The sequence below is a fragment of the Cyrtonyx montezumae genome, unplaced genomic scaffold (assembly GCF_038088225.1).
Source record: "Cyrtonyx montezumae isolate F1298 unplaced genomic scaffold, pur_monq_1.0 scaffold_31, whole genome shotgun sequence".
NCBI lineage: Eukaryota > Metazoa > Chordata > Aves > Galliformes > Odontophoridae > Cyrtonyx > Cyrtonyx montezumae.
This window is the reverse complement of record NW_027072036.1, coordinates 5,182,582-5,203,184: the sequence shown is the minus strand read 5'-3', so window position 1 is coordinate 5,203,184 and position 20,603 is coordinate 5,182,582. Positions and strand designations below refer to the sequence as shown.

The 20,603-nt window shown below is 68.8% G+C and overlaps 2 protein-coding genes across 2 annotated transcripts; both read left to right on the top strand.

The window, feature by feature from the left end:
* The first annotated feature begins 1,500 nt into the window (after positions 1–1,500).
* COL16A1 (collagen type XVI alpha 1 chain) lies at positions 1,501–18,532 on the top strand. Its single transcript, XM_065744715.1, has 72 exons — positions 1,501–1,564; positions 2,352–2,464; positions 3,609–3,671; positions 3,760–3,877; positions 4,872–4,995; positions 5,075–5,350; positions 5,431–5,511; positions 5,637–5,768; positions 6,002–6,049; positions 6,476–6,502; positions 6,766–6,801; positions 6,881–6,907; positions 7,045–7,107; positions 7,210–7,251; positions 7,324–7,368; positions 7,499–7,534; positions 7,772–7,834; positions 7,921–7,965; positions 8,041–8,136; positions 8,233–8,271; positions 8,531–8,575; positions 8,786–8,821; positions 8,926–9,042; positions 9,130–9,165; positions 9,237–9,272; positions 9,382–9,471; positions 9,559–9,606; positions 9,728–9,763; positions 9,833–9,886; positions 9,999–10,106; positions 10,185–10,220; positions 10,327–10,434; positions 10,513–10,635; positions 10,700–10,753; positions 10,822–10,863; positions 10,946–10,981; positions 11,151–11,204; positions 11,335–11,403; positions 11,489–11,542; positions 11,618–11,644; positions 11,724–11,789; positions 11,869–11,922; positions 12,008–12,061; positions 12,173–12,226; positions 12,312–12,356; positions 12,450–12,566; positions 12,772–12,807; positions 12,909–12,989; positions 13,079–13,123; positions 13,385–13,429; positions 14,564–14,617; positions 14,718–14,771; positions 15,068–15,121; positions 15,240–15,284; positions 15,351–15,404; positions 15,514–15,549; positions 15,723–15,785; positions 15,856–15,927; positions 16,013–16,066; positions 16,160–16,204; positions 16,297–16,341; positions 16,438–16,491; positions 16,576–16,629; positions 16,743–16,793; positions 16,908–16,997; positions 17,086–17,121; positions 17,195–17,239; positions 17,322–17,510; positions 17,592–17,658; positions 17,726–17,902; positions 18,026–18,103; positions 18,187–18,532. Exons 2-72 carry the CDS (start codon positions 2,389–2,391, stop codon positions 18,387–18,389), a joined length of 4,863 nt encoding a protein of 1,620 aa, XP_065600787.1. The 5' UTR covers positions 1,501–1,564; positions 2,352–2,388; the 3' UTR covers positions 18,390–18,532.
* A 581-nt stretch (positions 18,533–19,113) lies between these two features.
* PEF1 (penta-EF-hand domain containing 1) lies at positions 19,114–20,523 on the top strand. Its single transcript, XM_065744698.1, is given in 9 exon segments — positions 19,114–19,165; positions 19,243–19,292; positions 19,294–19,448; positions 19,575–19,615; positions 19,617–19,683; positions 19,686–19,718; positions 20,235–20,258; positions 20,261–20,308; positions 20,311–20,523. Coding segments are annotated over 9 exon segments (591 nt in total). The 5' UTR covers positions 19,114–19,144; the 3' UTR covers positions 20,463–20,523.
* Positions 20,524–20,603: the final 80 nt, after the last annotated feature.

Below are 20,603 nucleotides of genomic sequence, written 5' to 3'. Positions count from 1 at the left end.
TGGAGAGCCCCCACAACGATGTGTGCCAAAAAGCGTTGGGTTTTGGGGGGGCGGAAACGATGGGGAAAGCGCTGAGACGCCGAGCGGACGGCACGGGATGCTTCCCCCCCCCCCCCCCCCCCCCCTTTCTCTCTCTGTCGCTGGCGAAGCGTTTCCAACAGAAGAGACAAAGCTGCAGCTCCCGGGGCCGGGATCCGCGCCGCAGGAATTCCGCGCTGGCACGAGTGGGCGTGGAGGCGGGGACCCCGCGGGGACGACGCAGCGCCGCGCGGAGCTCCGTCGGAGCCGAAGTTCTCCATCCCGGCTCGGCTTTCTTGGCCGCCGCTGTTTGCTGTCCCGGCTCTCCCCATCCTCACTCCGGAGCTGGGGGGGATATTCAGCTCTCTCGGCGGAGCTCGAGGCTGCCGGCCCCACGGAGGGGGGCAAAAAGCCGGCCCGGAGCCCGCCCCATAGCTGGGGGGCAGGACGCAGCCCCCTGCCCCTGCGGTGTGCCCACGCTCCCAACGCACCGCGCTCAGCAACCAAACGGAGCGGGGAAACTGAGGCACGGGTGGGAGCAGCGTGGGGACGGCTGCGACCCCCACGACCCACAGCCGTGTCAGCACCACGGGAGGAAGGGCCGCGGCTCCGCGAAGCGAGCAGCTCGGGGTGAATGATCGCCCGCTATGATGAAAGTTTCGCAGCCGCTCGCTTTAATTAGCCTTAATTGCTGCGGTGGGCAGATGGACGGAGCAGCGCTCTGTCGCTGCAGCTCGGGGGGGTCGGGGGGGGGGGGGACGGCTCCGGCAGCAGCGCTGCCCCGGACGGATTATTGAGTGCGGGCCGAATAAAGATCAGTTGTTAATTAGAGCGCGTTTATTGAGATGCATGCGTCCCTAACGCGAGTTTGTAAAGCTTCAGTGTAAATAGATTCATCCTCGTTTGGGAGGAAGGCGGTCGAGCAGGGGGGGACGCGGGGGATCCCGGCGCTGATTTGCCCCGTGGGGATCCATCCCGCGTGGGGCGGTGGCTGCCTCGTGGGGTTGGCCGCTGCGTGCTCCGTCCCGTGAGCAGAGAGGGGCGTCCCCGGAGGGTCCCTGCTCCCCGCACCGCCGCTTTGCGGGGCTGTGACAGCTGCCACCGGTGCCTGCAGCGGGGTCACCCTCTGCGCCCCAGTGTCCCCACGTCCCCGCTGTCCCAGTGCCCACTCTGTGCTCCAGTGCCCTCCCACGGCACAGTGTCCCCTCTGTGCCCCCGCGGGAACGAGGAGCCGCTCCCCAGGAGCAGGGCGAGGGTCTCGCTCCCCCAGGACACCTCGGGGGGATGGGAAGGGGACGGAGGGCGGGACCCCCAAGTGGGGGCGGCCCGGACGGGAAGGAGAGGAGGAAGAGGAGGAGGAAGAGAGGCGAAGGAGGGCGGCAGCTCTGTCCCACCCCCACCCCGTGCAGGGGAGGAGGAGGGCGGGCAGCGGCCGGGGGTGGCTCGGGCCCCCCCGGAGGGAGGCGGGGAAGGCGGGGACGGACGGACGGACGGAGCGCAGCACCCGGAGCTCAGCGCCCGGCCCGAGCCGCACCGAGCCCGGCAGGTGAGCTCCGGACAGCGGGCGGGGGGGGGGGGGAACCGGGACCTGTCCGTACAGAGCCCGTGTCCCGGGAACGGGGAGCGGGACCGGGCTGCTGGGGTGTGCAGTCGGGGTGCGGGGGTCCGGGGTCGGGGTGCAGCGTCATGAAGTTGGGATGTGGTGTTACGGAGTTGGGGTCTGAGGGCGGCAGAGCCGGGGTGCGGCGGCGGTGGAGGGTCGCGCTGAGGTTGGAGTGCAGGGCTACGAGGGAGAGTGCGGCTACAGCAGAGCCCGGGGGGGGGAGCAGCAGCGAAGCGGTATGAAGGGGGGGTGGGGTCTGGGGGGTCCCGTGTGCGGCAGTGTGTGTCCCACCCGGCAGTGGGGAGTGGGGCTGCAGACTTGCTCTGCTTCGCTGCGTTGCTTCGTGGCAGGAAGCGGGCGGGGGGGTCAGGTCGTGGTGACCCGAGGGGCTTTGGACCGCTCCAGGGATCCACGTGGGTCCGGGAAGTGGCAGAGGATGAACTGAGAGCTCCTCTGGGGTCCTCAGCAGGAAGCACGTGGGGCTCGGGGGGGTCCTCACTCTGACTTTGGGGTGTGTCTGGATGCTGGGGTTGATGGGTTGGGTCACAAGCCTGAATGTGAAGTCTGGGTGGGGGGGTCCAGCAGTGGATGGGGGTCTCAGTGCAACCCCAAAGGCTGCGGGAGCTGTGGCCGTGTGGGGCTGTGCTGGTGGCACGCAGGCAGCTTCCCAGCGTGGGGCACAGCCAGGGCCCAACGCCCGCCCTCCTGACCCCCCATCTCCCACCTGCAGGCGGCCCAGTCGGCCCCGAGCTGCTGCCGTGGGCACCATGAGGGTTCTCTGGGCCCTCGTCCTGGTGGGGCTCATCAGCGCCTGCGATGGGACGGAGAAGCCAGCAAAGGAAGGTAAGGGGCACAGGGAGCGGGGACATGGGGTCTGCACCCCCAGGACGCTCCCATCCCTCCTCAGCTGTCCCTGGGTCCTCAAGGAGGGGATGAGAGAGCAATGCCAGAGCCACGAAGTGTGGGGCAGAGGCAGCTGGGGGTCACCATGAACCATGCCAGGCCCCCACGTGCCGGTGCCGCTGGCAGCAGGGCGGGCTGTGTGCTCCCCGTGCTGACTGCGCGGGATGTGGGGCTTTGCTCAGCATCCCAGGAGGGCCCGGGGCCAACGAGAGCAGTGCCAGCAGGCCGGGGACACCCCGTCCCACCCACGTCACCCCGCAGCACTGGGGACACCCCGCAGGGGGAGCAGGCTGTGGGCGCTGGCTGCCAGCTGGACGCTCCATCCGAGTGGGGCTGCACGGCTCTGGGGGCAAAGTGGGAGAGGGTTTGGTCCCGGGGTGCGGAAAGAAGGGGGGCACGAGGCTGTCCCCGTGTGCTGGGGAGCACTGGGGGTCCCCTGTGGTGTCCCCCGCTGCGCGTGGGGCGGATGGGGGGAGGAGCTGCTGGCAGCGAGGCCGTGGGTACATCAGTCCCTGTGGGGGTGGAGCGGTGCTCGTCCTGGTGGGGGGCACGGGGGCTGCACCCCATGGCACAGCCGGGGCCACGCGGCACAACGTGCACCAGCAGCGGCCCCACAGCGCGAGCGAGTGGGCAGCGTCGGGGAGAAGCTGTGGGGTGGAGGTGGGGGACGCAACAAATCCCTCTTTCAATGGCCCCTCCGCCTCCATCCCGTGCCTCCCGACGTCCGGATGCGTCCCGCGGAGGCGGCGGGTGATGCTGCGATGTCTCAGCGCTGGCGTTTCCTGCCCGTCCCCTCGGTGCTGCTCAGCCCTCGCACCCACCCCACGCTCCTCCAGCTGTGGGGCCGCAGTGGGACGCGCGGCACGCCGTCTCCCCACGCTGGGTGGCCGCGGCTCCGGGCCCAGCTCCTGATGGAGATTCCAGGCGTGGGGACGGGCGAGACGAAGCGCGGCTGGGAAAGGCATCGCACGCGGTGACCTCACCACGGGGAGCCGGGGCTGAGCTGCCGTGGGGGCTCCGGGTGTGGGGCTGTGGGTGCCCCTCCTTGGGAGCGTGGAGCTGACACGCTGCTGCGCCCGAGCAGGGACACCGTGCCCACGGCTCTGGGACGAGGACCTGGTTGGGAACAAGTACGAGAATGTGACGGGTAAGGACACGGTGAGGGGGGCCTGGCTCCGTGGGGATGGGCTGTGTGCCCACAGCGGTGCCCTCCCCCCCCCACCTCCCCTCCCCAGGCTTTAACCTCATCAAGCGCTTCGACCTGCTGAAGATCTCCTCCGTCAAGAAAGTGCGCGGCCCGCGGGGCACGGTGCTGCTGCGGCTGGGGGCGGTGCCGCTGGTGCAGCCCACGCGGTGAGTGCGGCCCCCTCCCCTCCCCTCCCCCCACGGTGCTCCCCCACGCCCCGCAGCAGTGTGCCCGGCCCCTCCCGCGCTCCTCGAAAGTACATCGCTGTGGGCAGCTCGGATGCTGCCAGCCCTTACACAACCGCTGCGCTGCGGACGCTCTGTGTTCGCTGTCCTGAAGTTGGCAGGCACTGCCCGGGCTCTGAGCGGTGGCTGTGGGTTCGCAGAGCCCGGCCCCGCTGTCTGCACTGCATCCCGGCTCCAGCTGTGCCAACTCACCCTGGCACTGGGGCCAGAAGCCCCGTCTCCATGGGGTGGGAGTCCCGGGGAGCAGCGTAGGGAGGGGGTGAGCTTTGTGCTCCCTGAGGTTGGCAGTGGGGAGGGGGCTCGGGGTTCAGTGGTGCTTTAGGGTGAGGGAGAGCCAGCTCCCGGCCGGGGCTGCTGAGTCCTTAGATGGCTTTTGGAGGCTGCAGGCTGGTGTTGCTCTTGGCTGGGTGTCTGTTGCAGCCCGGAGATGGCTCCTGGGGATGGTCAGGACAGGGGGGTGGCACCAGCACCGGGTACACATGGGTGCTCCCCTGCCCTGGCCCTGCTCCGTGGTGCCCAACGAGGACAGCCCCGCACCCCCAGCGGGGACAGCCCGCTCCCACACGGCCACCCTGGTCCCGCTCCAGAGCGGTGGTTTGGAAAATCGCTGCTGTGGTGGTGGAGGTTGGGATCTGAGCACAGCCCAAAGCAAATAGCTGCAGTGACGGCGTGGGGCACCGCCTCCGTGGGAGCGTCCGTCCCACGCAGCTCTCGGTGGCGGGGATGGGCTCCTGGCTGCACAGGGACGCAGCCAGATGCTGCAGCAATAAATGCTGCTGGGTGCTGCCCCACTAGGATGCGTGGGGACCCCCAGGGCCGCTCCCATCCCGGTGGGGACAGCCCCGGGGGGCCACTGGGGATGCGGTGCTGGTGGGGACAGAGCTCACGCGGACCCCACTGATGCCCATTCCCGCAGGCAGCTGTTCCCCCACGGGCTGCCCCCCGAGTTCACCCTCATCCTCACTTTGCTGCTGAAGAAGAACAGCACCGGGGAGCAGTGGTACCTCTTCCAGGTCACCGACCGCCACGGCTACCCCCAGGTACGGTGTGGGGCCGTGGGCTGTGGGGCCGGGGCTCCACCAGGTGCTGTCCCCGAGCACTGTACCCCCTCTGTCCCAGCTCTCCCTGTCCGTGCACGGCCCCGAGAAGAGCCTGGAGCTGCAGGCCAGGGCTCCGGGAGCCACGCTGCTCAGCGCGGTCTTTGCGGGGAGCTCCGTCTCGTCGCTCTTCGACGGACGGTGGCACAAAGTGGCGGTGGCCGTGCAGAGCAGCGCCGTGTCCCTGCACGTGGACTGCAGCTCCATCTCCTCCAAACCGCTGGCACCGCGGCGGGCGCTGAGCCCCGAGGGCAACGCCTTCCTGGGGCTGGATGCCGTGCGTGGGACCCCGGTGCGGGTGAGTCCCCGCGGGGCTGCGGGTGTGGGGTCTGGCGGCGGGGACGCCGTGGCCGACCCCACTGTCCCGTGGTGTTGCAGTTTGACCTGCAGCAGGCACACATCTACTGCGACGCAGAGCTGGCCCGGCACGAGGGCTGCTGCGAGATCTCAGCCAGAGGGGTGAGCGCTGCGCGCGGGGGCTCACCGGGTCGGGGATGCCCCAGCGTCTCCCCGCCAGCAGCACGGTGCACCGACCCCCATCTGCGGCAGCTCACAGCCCCCCGCGTCCCCTTCTCTCCCCCCAGTGCCAACCCGAAGCGCCCAAAACGCGGCGCCAGGCGGAGCTGCTGCAGAGCAGTAACCTCATCGAGCTGTCCCCGCAGCCGCGGGGCCGCGTGTACACGCGCTGCTTCTGCGTGGAGGAGCTGCCGGGCTCGGTGAGCGCGCGGCCACGTGGACCCGGGCCCTGGAAAAGCCCTGCATCACTTTTTCCGCTGCACGCAGAGCTGGGAGGGAGCACGGAGTGCTGGGGAGGGTGGGGGGATGGGCGTGGGGGGGGCTGCTGGCTGCCGACCCTGAGCGGAGTGGGGCGGGGAGGGTGCGTGTGTGGGGTGGTACCCCGGAGGGGCACGTGGAGGTGTCACCCCGGGGTGCTCTGCTCTCTCCCCAGGAGCCAACGAGGGAGAGGAGCAGCCTGAAGGGAGACCTTGGGGGGAAGGTGAGATGAGTGTGGGCGGGAGCCCCCCCCAGCCCCCCCCAGCCCCCCCGCCCCGCTCCCACACATCCCGTGCTCCTCTTCCTCCTCCTCCTCCTCCTCCTTCGGGCGGTTCTGCCAGAGCTGCTGTCAGGAAGCGGCGTGTCTGCTCCCCCGAGCAGGAACGGAGGCCCCATTTGCTCTCTGCGGCCGCTGGAGCGATCCCAACCGCAGCTCAGGGCCTCTTTGTTCCCTCCATGCGGCCGCAGAACTGGGAAACATCTCCAGCACAGCCCGTGCCCCATCCCCACACCGCCCTGTCCGGCTCAGTGGGATCCCACTGCACGTCCCTGGGGGCACGGGGGCCCCGTGGTGTGGGCAGGGGGGCACGGGGGGGTCCGAGCCTGCACGGCGCTCCTTCTCACCTCTGCTCTGTGTTGCATCCCACAGGGCTACGAGGGGATGCCCAGCGAGGAGGTGAGGCTGGGGGACGCCGGGGCGGGGGGGGGACCCTGGGTGCCCTCAGCCACGTATTCCTCACCCCATGGCATCGCGCTTAAGTGGTTGCTTCGGCTCTAAGGGGCTGTGGTCAGCCACAAAGCCGTGGGGACAGCCTGTGCCAGGCCACGTGCTTGCCTCCCCCCCCTCCCTGGGCTGCAGTGCTTTCCTCGGTTTCCCGTTTCCCACCCCACACGTCCCCGTGGTGCTGTGGGTACAGGTGCCCTCTCCATCTCTTGCAGTGCCCGCCCTGTCCCCCGCAGACGGCTCCAACGAACGTGAGTGTCCCAGAGCTGTGGGTTCAGTGTCACGGGTGGCTGTGCCGGGCACTGTGACACCTCTGTCTCCTCTGTGTAGGTGACGCTCGGTCCCCCAGGACCCCAGGTGGGTTGGGAGCTTTGCCCCCCCCGGGACAGCTCCTGTCAGGTTTGGCTGCGGATCCCCCGGCTGTGCCCCAGACACAGCGATGTGGGGCTCACACGGGGCAGCGCTGTCACCTCTCGTCACCCACTCTCTCTCAGGGTTTGAAGGGAGAGCGCGGTCTGCCCGGCACCCACGGCACCAAGGGGGAGAAAGGCGACCGCGTGAGTGTCCCCAGTGGGGACCCCACTGTCCCCCCATGCCATGGGGCTGCCATGGGGCTGAGGGGCTGTGTCCCGCTCTGAGCCACCTCCTCCCCTCTGCAGGGCGCTGACTGTGTGCGCACGGACCCCAGCGGCCCTGTGCAGGTGAGACCCACCCCACACACCCCTTTTTCCCCATCTCCAACCCCATCTCATCCTCATCCCTTCTGTCCCCAGTGTGCAGAGGGGCCGCGGGGCGAGCAGGGGCAGCGCGGGGAGCGGGTGAGTGGGGCAGTGGCTCCTGCCGGGGCCCCGGGTGGGTTTGCACTGCGGGATGTCAATATTTGCACACACATCCTCTGTGAGATGTGTGCCCGGGGGTCCCGCTGACACTGCCCTCTGTGTCCCACAGGGGCTGCCAGGAGTGGCTGGTGCTGATGGGCAGAAGGTGAGGATGGGGTCGGGGACGGGTGGGCACGGCATGGGGATGGGTGCTGGGAGCTGAGGGTGCCACTGTGGGGCTGGGAGCACGCAGGGACCCCGAGGGTTTTGCTTGGGGGGATGTGGGGCGGTGGTGCTGGGGGAGGTGAGGAAATGGCGTTGCAGATGTGGGGACAGAGCCCCAGGGGACAAAACTCTGCCCGGGGGGGGTGACGCTGGTGACATCTGTCTGTCTGTCCCACAGGGCCAGAAGGGTGAGAAGGGAGACGGTGGACTCCAGGGCAAGCCAGGCCGCCCAGGTCGTGATGTGAGTAGTGCCAGCTGTGGGGCAGGCTGTGGGGCACCAGCACCCCTGGACCTGCCCACCCTGCGCCATGCACTCCCATCCCATAGGGTCGACCCGGGGAGATCTGTGTGGTGGGTCCCAAGGGCCAGAAGGTAAACGTGGGCTCAGGGGCATCTGGGGGGCAGCCAGGAGCGATGCCAGCGTGGACACCCCCCCTTCCCTTCCAGGGGGACCCAGGCGTCGTGGGACCCGAGGGGCTGGCGGGAGAGCCGGGGCCGCCGGGCAAACCGGGCACACCGGGCATCGGCTTCCCGGGGAAACCGGTATGGACACCGTGCCACGGGCACTGCTGCAGGGGGGCAGCGAGGGGATGCTGCCCCACGGCTGCCACGTCGCTGATGCCATCCTCTGCTTTTCAGGGCGATCCTGGTGGCCCCCCAGGTGCAAAGGGAGAGAAGGTGAGTGGGGAGCATGGGGGTGCCCACCCCCTCCTCCTGCCTGGAGGGTCGGTGCGGGGCTCAGGACCCTCTCCTGCTGTGTTGTGGTGCTGTAGCCCCATTGCGGGCTCATTCTGGGGAGTGAGAACCCCTCACCTGGGTTCCAGCTCCTGATTTATGGAGCTAGAGGGTGGGGGTAGGATGCTGGGTCGGGGGCATGGGGCTGAGGGGCTGCAGCTCCCACCGTGCCGGGCTCATGCTCTGCCACCTCTGGCTCCAGGGCAGCTCGGGAGCTCCTGGACCCGGCGGATCTCCTGGGACGCCCGTGAGTACCAAACGCTGCACGTGGAGCCAAACTGGGGTCACAGATGGGCTCCTTGGCGCGGGGCTGGGGCTGCTTGGCTGGAGCCACGCTGGGATCCGAGCCCTGGCACGAGGAGGGTTCGGGATGGTGCCCTCTTGCAGCCTTGCCTGGAGTGCAGGCAGAGCTGCAGGAACACAGTGCCCCATTGCCATCCCTGCCTTCCTCCCGCAGGGACCACGTGGTGTCCTGGGACCCAAAGGAGACAAGGTGGGCGCAGGGTGCAGGGCACGGGGCTGTGCCTCTCCTGGGCTGCTCGAGGCCCCTTGGGGACCCCCCACCCCAGGGCTGTGCCTCACTGTCCCTGTTTGCAGGGGGAGCCGTGCCAGCCGTGCCCCGCTCTGCCCGCAGCGATGCTCAGCACTGAGGGGCTCCCCGGGCAGCCCGGGCCCAGGGGGGAGCCCGGGGCACCCGGCAAGGACGGGGTGTCGGTGAGTTGGGCTGGGGGCTGCCGGGACGGCATGAGGGGGGGTCGTGTCTGCAGCTCTAACGCTGCCTCCTCCTCTCTCCATCTCCAGGACAGACCCGGCCCTGCAGGACCCAAAGGGGACAGGGTAGGTGGTGCAGGACTGAGCGCGCTGGGCTGTGCTGATGCTGAGCAGCAGTTCATCTCTTTCCTTCCCAGGGAGACCCCGGGATCAATGGGATCAAAGGGGAGAAGGTGAGTGTCCATCCTGCTGCCCCCCGTCCCACCGTCCCTTTGACCTGCTGTGGGGCCAGCCCTCTCCCCACCCCACAGGCAGCCCCACAGCCCCCTGTGCCCCTCGCAGGGGGACTCCTGCCTGTCCTGTGACAGCCGTGTCCTCGCTGCTCTGCTGCGGGACCCCCCCGAGGGGCGCGAGGGCGAGCTGGGGTCACTGGTGAGTACGTGGGGCTGGGACCCCCGGCCCCACTGAGACCCCATCCCTGCGCTGGCGTGGCTGTGTGTGACCACATGTGCTGCTCAGCAGGACAGAGCAATCCTCCCTGGGCTGGCTGGCATCAAGGGCGAGAAGGTGGGTGACCCCACAGCCCCCTTTCTGCCCATCCCATGGGCTCAGGGTGACTGCCTGACCCCAACCCTGACCCCAACCCTGACCCTGACCCGACCCTGACCCTGGCCCCGCTGTGTTGCAGGGAGCTGGTGGCCAGGAGGGACCCGCGGGCAGACCTGTGAGTGTGGTGCAGGTGGGGGGCTCGTGGGGGTCCATGAGTTCTGTGGGCTCATCTCTGCCATCGCAGGGGGTCCCTGGGAGCAAGGGTGAGCCGGGTGTGCGGGGGCTCAAAGGAGAGAAGGTGAGTGCTGCGGCGTCCCCAACGTCCCCGGAGTGTCCCCATGCAGGTGGGCCCTGGGTTGGGAATGGGGGTCAGTTCCCCCCCCCGGCTCTGAGCGCCCTGTCCCCTGCAGGGTGAGCCGTGTGGGCAGTGTCCCCCAGCCCCACAGGCACTGGAAGGGGCAGCGACAGTGGTGGCTGTACCTGGACTGCCGGGCAGGGACGGTCCCCCCGGCAGAGCGGTGAGTGCCCCCCGTGTGAGGGACACCCACTGGGGGCCCAGGGCTGCTCTGTCCTCATCGGTTCCTCCGTTCCCACAGGGCAAGCCCGGTGATGCCGGCCAGAAAGGGCAGAAGGTGAGAGGGTGTGGGGTGGGGATGCAGCAGGGGCTGCGGACCCCTCAGGCCGTGGGGCCGGGCAGCGCTCCCCGCCCTGTGCCAGTCGTTGTTCTCTCTTTGCCAGGGGGACATGGGCAGCCCCGGGGACCCGGGCACACCGGGCACGGACGGACTGCCAGGGCTGTCGGGTGAGCCGGGCGTCAGGGGGCCGGCCGGCCCCAAAGGGGAGAAGGTGAGGACCCTTCGCTGGAGGGGCTCAGGAGGAGACCCTCATCCCATCGCCCCACCCCATCACCCCCCTCCTCCGCAGGGAGATGCCTGTGAGTCCTGCCCCACGCCGCAGGGACACTTCTCGGATGTGATCGGCATCCCAGGAAAACCCGGAGCCAAAGGGGAGCCGGGAGCTCCGGGCATCGGGCAGCCGGGCAGAGCCGTGAGTGCCCCCACCCACAGCAGCCCACCCGCGCCGGGCCCGGGCTGACCCTGCTGTGTTATAGGGGAAGCCGGGGCTGCCGGGGATCCGAGGTCCCGCCGGGCTCAAGGGGCTGCAGGTCAGTGGGGCTGTGGGGGTGGGCACCGGGGGGGTCTCAATGCTGCTCACTGCCCCTTGTGTCTGCAGGGCGAGCCGGGACCACCAGGCATTGGCAAGCCGGGACCACAGGTGGGTGCCCGCCGTGCCGTGCCGTGCCGTGCCGTGCCGTGCCAGGCAACTCTGCCACTTTTCTCCCTCTCTGTTTTCCCAGGGAGAGCCCGGGAGCACTGGACCACCCGGGACCCCTGTGAGTGTTGTTCTGGGCTCCCCACCCCACGGTGCCAACAGCTCCCCCACTCAGCTCCCGTGTGAATGGCGGCAGTGTGGTCCTGGCTCTGGAGTGGCCTCGGGGACAGTGCTGTCACCGCTGCCGGGTGGGGTGGGTGGGGAGAGCTAACAGCATCTCCTGCACCCAGGGACGACCCGGACCCCCGGGACCCCCAGGAATGGCAGCAGAGAAAGGAGCCAAGGTATGGAGCTGTGTCCCCCTGTGCTGCCTCGTGTCCCCGTGCTCTGGCAGTGGTCTGCCACTGTGCCCTGCTGCCCCCCAGCTCTCTCTGCCCACCCGTGCCCCCTGCTCCTGCTGTCCTTTCTCTGCAGGGATCCCCAGGGATTAAAGGTGCCACGGGCCCCCCCGGGCCCCCGGGGACCAGCGTCACTGGGCCACCAGTAAGTGCAGTCCTGGGGAGGACATCGCCATCGCTGCCCTCTTGGTGCTGGGCTCTGAGCTTCCTCACGCTCCTCTTCCTCGCAGGGCCCCGCAGGGCAGCGGGGGCTCCCCGGGGTGCCCGGCTCCAGCGGGATGCCGGTAGGTGTGGGACGTGGTGGGGGGGCACAGTGGGGCTGGGGTCACCTGCTGACATCCACCTGTGCCTTCCTGCAGGGAGAGAAGGGCGCCCGGGGCGAGAAGGTGAGCGGGTGCTGCGCTGAGGATGGGGCTGCCCCTCTGCCGCCCTCCACCCCTCTGCCCTCACCCCCTCTTTCTGCAGGGGGACCCTGGGGAATGCGCGTGCCCCCCCAGCCCACGCCAGGACCCCAATCACTCCGGGATGCCGGTGAGTGCCGCAGGTCCCGTGCCACCCCCCACAGCTCGGTGCCATCCCACCGAGCATCCCTCCTTTCTCTCGGCCCCAGGGAGCCCCAGGACTCTGGACTGGGACATCCTGGCAGCCGCAGCCGGGTCCCCAGGTGGGTGCTGTCCCCACGTAAGGCGCAGCTTCCAGCTCACACCGCCTCCCCGCTCACCTCCCCGTTCTGTTTGGTGGTGTTGTAGGGTCCCCCTGGAGCACCCGGTCCCCCCGGTCCTCCCGGTGCTCCGGGCCGCCAGGTGAGCAACGGGAAAACAACGGAGCGCCCCGCGGGACAGATCCTGCCCCTCATTAAGCGGAAGGGTTTCAATAGTCTCAGTAGATCTCCAAAGGTCTCTGTTTGGCTTTAGGGGGTCCCAGGACACAATGGATTGCCGGGGCTGCCCGGACCTGCAGGAGACCTGGTAGGTGGTGGCAGTGGTGGCACAGTGCCCTGTGGGCATCCCTGGGCATCCCTCACATCCTGCACCACTCCCCCGTATCTCTCAGGGTCCGTTGGCTGTGATGGCCGAGAGGAACATCGAGGTGCTGAAGGTGAGAGCCTGGGGTGGGACCTGGGGCCACGCCGCCCCCTGAGCCCCTCAGGGATCCGCTGACCCCCTCTGCTCCCCCCCCCCCCCCCCCCAGAACATCTGCGGGGACTGTGCCCAACTGCAGGCAGCCTTCGGAGCACCCAGAAGCTCCGAGGGGGAACAGGGGGAGCAGGGCATGCCAGGAGCCCCCGGCAACGAGGGCTGTGCACGCGTGAGTACTGACACAGCTCCTGCGTGGGGCTGCTGGGCCTGGCCCCAAGTGCAGGGGCAGCAGTTGTGCACAGCAGCTTGCAGGGCTGGGCACGCTTCCACGCGCAGCCCGGTGAGGACGTGGGCTGATCCTGCTCCGCGTGGGAGCGGGGGGTGCTGAGCTCTGCTCCCCATGCAGCCTCGGCTGACTGTGGGTTTTCTTGCAGTGCTTTGCTCAGTTCCCGAGGGCTGAGGAGGCTCGGGTGAGTGGTGCAGGATGCGGCCCCGCTCCCTCGGGTGCTTGGGGGCTGCTCGCCGCCCTCGGGCTCCTGGTCCGGGTGCTGATGTGCTGCTGTTCCCGCAGGGTGACAGCCCGGACACGGACTGTGCAGGTGACCCCGGGCTCCCTGGTGCCCCGGGTGTCCCGGGTGAGAGAGGCGAGCAGGTGGGTGCTGCCGGAGCGGGGCTGTGTCCCCGCACTGCGTCCCCATGCTGTGGCCCCATCTGATGGCACCCATCCCCCCCCCCCCCCAGGGCTTACCAGGACAGCGGGGACCCCCGGGGCCACCCGGCCCCATCGTAAGTAGCCATGCTTGGGGGCGGGGGGGCTGTGTGGACATCATGTCACAGCACTTTGAGTCCCCAAGGAGGGACCTGGTGCTCTGCCACGAGGCCACGGTGATGGGGAGCACGGAGCGGCAGCACCGGGATGGAGCAGGACCCCACAGAGCCGGGCTGGGGCTGAGCCGCCCCACACCGCCCACTGCGTGGCACCCCCAGGGCTCAGCCCAGGCCCCGGTGGGCGCTTCCAGGCTGTGACCTCCCCATTTCTCCCCTCAGGGCCCCCCAGGCTTTCCTGGCACGCCCGGAGCACCCGGACTGCCCGTAAGGACCCAGCAGGGCTCCGCTCTGTGCCGTCTGTCGCTGCCGCTTGGTTTGGCCGTGTCCCTGTCCCAGCTCCCCGGGAGCACACAGCCCGGCTCTGCCCCTCTCCATCCCCCACGTCTCCATCCATTCATTCCTTCCATCTCCATCCGGGAGCTCTCGGTGGGCTCAGGCTCGGGAGCATCGCCCTGAGCTCAGGGTGCAGCTCCCTTCTGCCATCCATGGTGGGTCCTCACTGCAGCGGGGCCCGGCCGTGCCAGGAGGGACCCGGCCGTGCCAGGAGGGACCCGGCTGTGCCAGGAGGGGCCCGGCCGTGCCAGGAGGGACCCGGCCGTGCCAGGAGGGGCCCGGCCGTGCCAGGAGGATGTGCCAGCTGCTGCCTGTCCCATCACAGTGTAGCTCCACGTGTGCACCGGGTGCAGCTGGCAGCCCCCAGCCACCCCTCCCAGGGCAGGGGGATGCTGCCACGCAGGCAGTGCGCTCATCCTCACCCTCCCCTGCTCCCCAGCTCCTCCAGGGACAGCCTGCATCCATCTGCATCTTCATCCTCATCTTCATCCTCATCCTCCTCCCATCCCCACTCTCAGGAGGCGGCTGTGGGGTCGGTGGTGGTCCTGCTCCAGTGGCTCTGGGAGGATCCTGCCCTCCCCTCGTCCTCCCGTCCCCTCGCCCGCTAACGTCTCCGTAACATCACAGTCTGTGTGGGTCTGTGTGGGTCTGTGTGGGTCTGTGTGGGTCTGTGTCAGCGTGTCCCGTCCAGACTCCACTGTGTCAGCACCACATAACCCCCACTAACCCCCCCCAGCAGTCAGTGCTGCCGAGCCCAGGGGCTGCTGGCTGTCACCTGTGTCTCTTGTCACCTATGTCACCCGCGTCACCCACGCCTCGCGTGCTGCAGGAGGACATGCAGCAGTGGGTCAAAACGTGTCCTGGCCCCGGGCACCCCTGTATTGTGCCCCCCCCGGCCGGGCTCCCTGCAGCCCCCCAGGGTCTGCCCTGGCACGGGGGGCGACACAGGCAGCGGTGTCCCTACACCCATTGTGCACCCGAGATGTGCACAGTAAAGCTGTGGGGCAGAGTGCAGCCCCCGGGGGTGCATCCCCCCCTACAGCTCCTTTTTCTCCCCCTCCAAAGGGTCTCCAAGGGGAGCGAGGCCCCGCTGGGCTGGCTGGAGCCAAAGGGGAACCAGTGAGTGCTATGGGGGGGGAAGGGGGGAATGGGGGACAGCACTGTCCCTGGGCACCTGCCCGGGGTGCAGATGGCTCAGCACCGCCCTCCCCCTGCACAGGGACCCCCAGGACAGCCCGGCTATCCCGGTGCCACGGGCCCCCCTGGTCTTCCTGTGAGTAATAGGGGGAGCCCTGCAGTACGTGCCGGCCCCCACCCCATCTCCTCTGTCCCCATTCCCCCTCCTGATGCTCACTTGGGCCCCCACACTGCCAGGAGAAGTGGGCCCTGAGCTCACCTCTGCCCCACATGTCCCCAGTGCCCTATCGATTCCCTTTGTTCACTGTGCCCCATCCTCTCCCTCCATCCATCCCTGTGCCGCACTCATGACCCGCCCACACCCCATGTCCCACCCGTGCCCCGTGTCCCATCCACTCCTCGTGTCCCCGCTCCATCTCCTTCCTCCTCCAGGGCATCAAAGGTGAACGAGGCTACGTGGGCCCCCCCGGAGAGAAGGGGGAACTGGTGAGTCCAGCACTGTGCCCAGCACTGTGGGGCAGAGGGCTGGGGGCTCGTCCAGCTGCCCCCTCGTTGTGGGGTCCTCGCAACCACCCCCATTTGAGCCCTGTCCCCCCTTCCCCAGGGCCCCCCCGGCTTGGATGGACTCCCCGGTGCCACGGGGCCAGCGGTAGGTGTGGGGCTGTGGGGAGGGAGCGGCGGTCCCGGGGAGGGGCTCACTCTTGGCTGTCTGCAGGGACCGAGGGGTGAGCGTGGGCTCCCGGGCAGCGCTGGTGAGAAGGGCGACCAGGTGAGATCCCTCCAGCCCTGCCCCTACAACCCCATCCCCACACCTCTGTCCCGCTGGCCTTGCTCCCTGTGGGTCAGGCAGGATTCAGCTCCTCTCTGTTTCCCTGTAGGGTTTCCAGGGCCAGCCCGGCTTCCCGGGGCCGCCTGTGAGTACATCCCATGGGGCAGGGGATGGGATCCTCTCCCTGGGCACATGCTACGGGACAGCGCAAGGAGAGCGTCCCTGCAGCAAACCCATTGCAATGAGTTTGGGGATGAAGGGACGCACGAGGTGCGGGGGGATCTCATTCATCCCTGGGATCATTGCTCTCCTCTTCAGGGCCCCCCCGGCTTCCCAGGGAAGGTTGGCCCTGCTGGGCCCCCAGGTCCTGCAGCAGAGAAGGTGAGTGCCACGGGGACGGGGGTGGGTGGCGGCACCAGGGGGCACCCTGACCCTGGTGTTGCTCTCATAGGGCAGCGAGGGCATGCGGGGCCCCACGGGGATGCCAGGACCCCCCGGACCCCCCGGACCTCCAGGCATCCAGGTAAGGGCTCCCCCTGCCCGTCACAGAGCTCCTGTCCCTGTGCTCTGGCCTTGTCACCCCCCAAGTCCCCTCCTTGTCACTGCAGGGCCCCGCTGGCTTGGAAGGACTGGATGGCAAGGACGGCAAGCCGGGGCTGCGGGTGAGGCACTGGGGTGTGCCAGGCTCTGAGGGGGGCAGCACCACCCCACAGCCCCTGGATGTCCCCAGCCCACGTCTGTCTCTTTCTCGCCAGGGTGACCCCGGCCCCCCCGGACCCCCAGGGATGATGGGTCCTCCGGTGAGCGGTGGCTTTCCTGGTGCCCAGAGTACCCCCAGGCTGCACCGGTGTCACGTGCACGTCCTGACCCCAACCCACCTCTCTCCCTCCAGGGCTTCAAGGGCAAAACCGGGCACCCAGGGCTCCCGGGACCAAAGGTGAGAGGTTGGGGGTCCCCGGTGTCCCCAGAGCGGTGGTGACAGCCCCACATGAGGGGTCCATGCACTGCCCACCACGTCCCTTTGTCCCTGCAGGGTGACTGCGGCAAACCCGGTCCCCCGGGGAGCACGGGACGTCCCGGGGCAGAGGTGAGCGAGTGGGGAGGGGGCGAAGGAGCCCTGTGCTGAGTGATGGGACCCACACTCTCCCCTTCATCCTACTGCCTTCTACAGGGTGACCCCGGCCCCATGGGACCCCAGGGCCGGCAGGGACCCCCGGGACTCGTTGTAAGTGGCACTTTTCCTTCGGGGCGCACCGGGGCGGTGCAGGGAGTGCTGTGCAGCTGTGTCCCCAAACCGAGGGGCACTGTCCCCTATTAAACCCCTCTATCTGCCCCCAGGGCCCTCCAGGCAGCCCGGGGCAGCCAGGTCCTGCCGGCCTCGCCGGAGTGGTGAGTACCTGTGGGGCTGCCCCACGGTCCCCCTGCAGCCCAGGGGCAGAGCGGGGACAGGGGCGGGACAAAGAGCGGTGGCCGTCCCCATCTCACGCTGCGTCTGCACCGCAGGGGCTGAAGGGTGAGCGCGGCTCGGCGGGGGACCGAGGTCTGCCGGGGATGCCGGGACAGCCGGGACCACCGGGACACCCAGGGCCACCGGTGAGCAGCGGGTGGGCGTCCCCACTGAGCAGGGGACAGCGAGCACCGTGCCGAGCCCGCCTCATATCGCCCCACTTTCATCCCACAGGGGGAGCAAGGACCAGACGGACCCGTTGGTAAAGAGGTATGGGATGGGCAGTGCGTGCTGCAGTGCCCCTGGGACGGCCCCACCGCCCCACTCCTCTCTGTCTCCCCAGGGCCCCCCGGGAAAGCCTGGCACTGCAGGACCCGCTGGCCAGAAGGTGAGGGCTGCCCCACTTCCCCCACGGTGCCCCCAGCCCCACAGTGCCGTGGTGGGAGCTGTGCCTGTCCGTGTTCCTGCAGGGTGAAGCCGGGTCCCCTGGAATGAGGGGGTACCCCGGGGAGAAGGGCCGTGCCGGCACGCCTGGGGGGCCGGGGAAGAGCGGCTCCATGGGCCCCATAGGGCTGCGGGGCCCTGCAGGAGAGAGGGGTCCCCCCGGCTCCCCAGGACCCGCGGGCAGCCCTGGGCTGCCAGGCCCCCCCGGGATGATGGTGAGTGGGGGACAGCCGAGGGACGGGAGCCCAGCTCTGAGACACAGAGTCGGGGCCACGTGTTTTCTGTGTCCCCTCCAGGGTGACGTGGTGAATTACGATGAGATCAAAAGGTTCATCCAGCAGGAGATGAGCAAGATGTTTGATGGTAACGGGGTGAAGAGGGGCGAGGGCTGGTGCTCCCCCTGCCCCCCCTGAGTCGCCTGTCCCCACAGAGCGCATGGCGTACTACACCTCCCGGATGCACTTCCCAGTGGAGATGGTGGCAGCCCCGGGCAGACCGGGTCCCCCGGGCAAGGATGGGCTGCCCGGCCGCCCGGGACCCCCAGGATCCCCGGGGATGCCGGGGCAGATCGGCAGGGAGGGGCGGCAGGGCGTGCCGGGCATGCGGGGTAGGTGCTGCCCCCCATGTCCCCGTGGTGGGGTTTTGTCTTTCACACCCGTGGTGTCACCGCTGTCCCCAAGTGTGGGGTATCCCCGGTGATGGGGTTTCACCGTTCACCCCTCTTTTCCAGGGGAGCCGGGTGCCAAAGGAGAGAAAGGGGAGAAGGGCCTGGGGCTGATGGGGGACAGTGGCCCACCAGGACCCCCTGGTGAGTTCCCATTCCCTCTCCACGTTCCTGGTGATGCCAGCAGCTCGGTGCCGCCTTCCTCCATCCCTCTCTTTGCCTTCCAGGTCCCCAAGGGCCACCAGGCTATGGGAAGATGGGCCCTCCAGGCCCCGTGGGGCAGCAGGGCATCCCCGGCATCCCTGGTCCCCCCGGTGCCACGGGGCCGCCGGGCAAAACGGGGCACTGCAGCCCGGCCGAGTGCATGGGCGCTCTGCCCGTGGAGCAGCCACTCTTCCAGCCCAAGAACACCAAGGGCCCCTTCGGCTGAGCCGCCCCCCCCCCCCCTCCCCACTGCTGCTCTTATTCTTGCCCCCGTTTTCCAGGGGGCTGCGGGTGTTGTCCGGCTCCGCGGGTGGGTGGTTGTTGTAGGGCAGGTGGATCCTGCCCAGCCCAAATACAGCCGTGCTGCTGCCCCACGCCTCGCCTCCTCTGTGTGGTGTCTCAGCTGAACCCGTCCCTGTGCCCACGCCCCGCTCTGCGCATGGGGCTCCTGCCCTGAGGAAGGGGCTGCTGAGGATGATGATGGTGGTGATGGCAGTGATGGGATGCTGACAATGGAGATCAGAGAATATCCCAATAGAAGGGACCCATATGGACCAACTCCGGGGGTGGCGATGGTGACGGTGACACGGATGGTGGCGGTGGTGGTGATGATGATGGCTGCGGTGGCACTGATGTGATGAAGATGGTGATGATGATGATGGCTGTGGTAGTGGTGACAGCAGTGATGACTCTGATGCGGTGTTGATGATGACGATGATGACCATAGGCTGATGGGGGGGGGTCCTCGGACGCTCCCGGTCCTGGGGCGCCCCGCCGTCCCCGCTCTGTGGGCCCCACCACCATCGCCGCTTTAAGCCTCCACATCACGTGGCCCACATACACCACGTGACCCACACATCCCGGGGGGCGGGACCTCCGGTCTCATCCGCGGAGCTCGACCAATAGGAGTGGCCCGGGACGACCGGAAGACGGGGGGGGTGGGCGAACCGGGGCGGAAACGGAGCCGGAAGCGGCGGCGGCATGGCGGGGTTCCCGGGGCAGGTTTGGTCCGGGGGGGGGGGGAGGGGGGGGGGGCGCGGCTCCATTCCCTCGGTCACGGAGCTCTGCTCCCCCCGCAGGGCTACCCCGGCGCGGGGCAGGCCGGGCCCTACTCCGGAGGCCCCTACGGCGAGCGGTGCTCCCCGGCGTGGACCCCGAGGCCCTGTCGTGTTCCAGGCGGTGGACGCTGACCGCAGCGGTTACATCTCGGTGAAGGAGCTCAAGCAGGCGCTGCTCAACTCCACTGGTCGGCGTTCAAACGACGAGACCTGCCTGCTGATGATCAGTGAGTGGGGGGGGGCCGCTCCCCGCAGCCCCCGGGGGTCGCGGAGAGCGCGGGCGCACCGGGACAGCTCTCCGGGGGGGTCTGCGCCCCTCGCTGCCACGCGCGTGCTCTTCTCCCTTCCCCCAGACATGTTTGACAGGAGCAGGTCGGGCCGCATGGACGTGCACGGGCTTCTCAGCGCTGCTGCGTTTCATCCAGCAGTGGAAGAACCTCTTCCAGCAGTACGACAGGGACCAGTCGGCTCCATCAGCTTCGATGAGCTCCAGCAAGGTGGGTGAGGGGCACCAGGGCTGAGTTCCCCAGGGAGCACCGCCTGCTTGGTGCTCATTTGCAGCCCAGCGTAGAAAAAAGACCTCTGAGATGTCCTCGTTCAGCTGCCAGCCCGTCACCACCACGCCTCTAAACCGCGTCCCTCAGTGCATTCGTGGCCACCCCCCAGGAGTGGTGACTCCCCCACTTCCCCGGCCAGCCCCGTTTTGCTGGTAGCTGTCTGAGCTCCCGGGTGTCCCTGCATCGCACTGAGCCACCGCAGGTGTGAGCTTCCGTAGGGAAACCCCCCTCCTGTTGCCCTTCCAGTGCCATGTGACTATTCCGGAGGAGCCCTTGGGTGCATGTGCCCGCGGGAGGGGAGGAATGTCTGGAATTCCTGCTGGATTTGGTTCTTCCCTCTCCACAGCCCCGCCCCATTCGGCCACTGAGCAGAGGCCCTTCTGGATCATGCTGGGGGGGGAGAGGGCGCTGCTGCCCTTTTCAGAAGGGTTTCATCTGTGTGTTTCTCACTCCCAGCGTTCTCCCAGATGGGCTATAACCTCAGCCCCAGTTCAGCCAGCTGCTGCTGTCCCGCTACGCCCAGAGGTCCCCGCCCCCAGCATCCAGCTCGACCGCTTCATCCACATCTGCATGCAGCTGCAGAGCCTCACAGATGCCTTCCGTGAGAAGGACACGGGCATGGTGGGCAACGTGAGGCTCGGCTACGAGGACTTCCTCACCATGGTCATGACACGCATGCTGTGACTCCTGAGGCAGAGGGCTGGGGGGGGTGCTGGCTGTCCTGGCCCTTTGCTGTGCCCCCCGGGGCCCCATGCTGCAGGAACAGGGGCACAGGGCCCTGCTCCAGTTCCTCACCCCCACTGGACAGCAGTGGGTGCCTCTGCC

What these genes read in the sequence shown, in the direction of transcription:
- COL16A1 (XM_065744715.1), top strand. Translation starts at nt 2,389, where the DNA reads ATGAGGGTTCTCTGGGCCCTCGTCCTGGTGGGGCTCATCAGCGCCTGC. An exon ending in AGGGACCCGCGGGCAGACCT is followed by an intron (nt 9,764 to 9,832) that starts GTGAGTGTGGTG and finishes CTGCCATCGCAG; the next exon opens with GGGGTCCCTGGGAGCAAGGG. An exon ending in CGGGACGTCCCGGGGCAGAG is followed by an intron (nt 16,492 to 16,575) that starts GTGAGCGAGTGG and finishes TGCCTTCTACAG; the next exon opens with GGTGACCCCGGCCCCATGGG.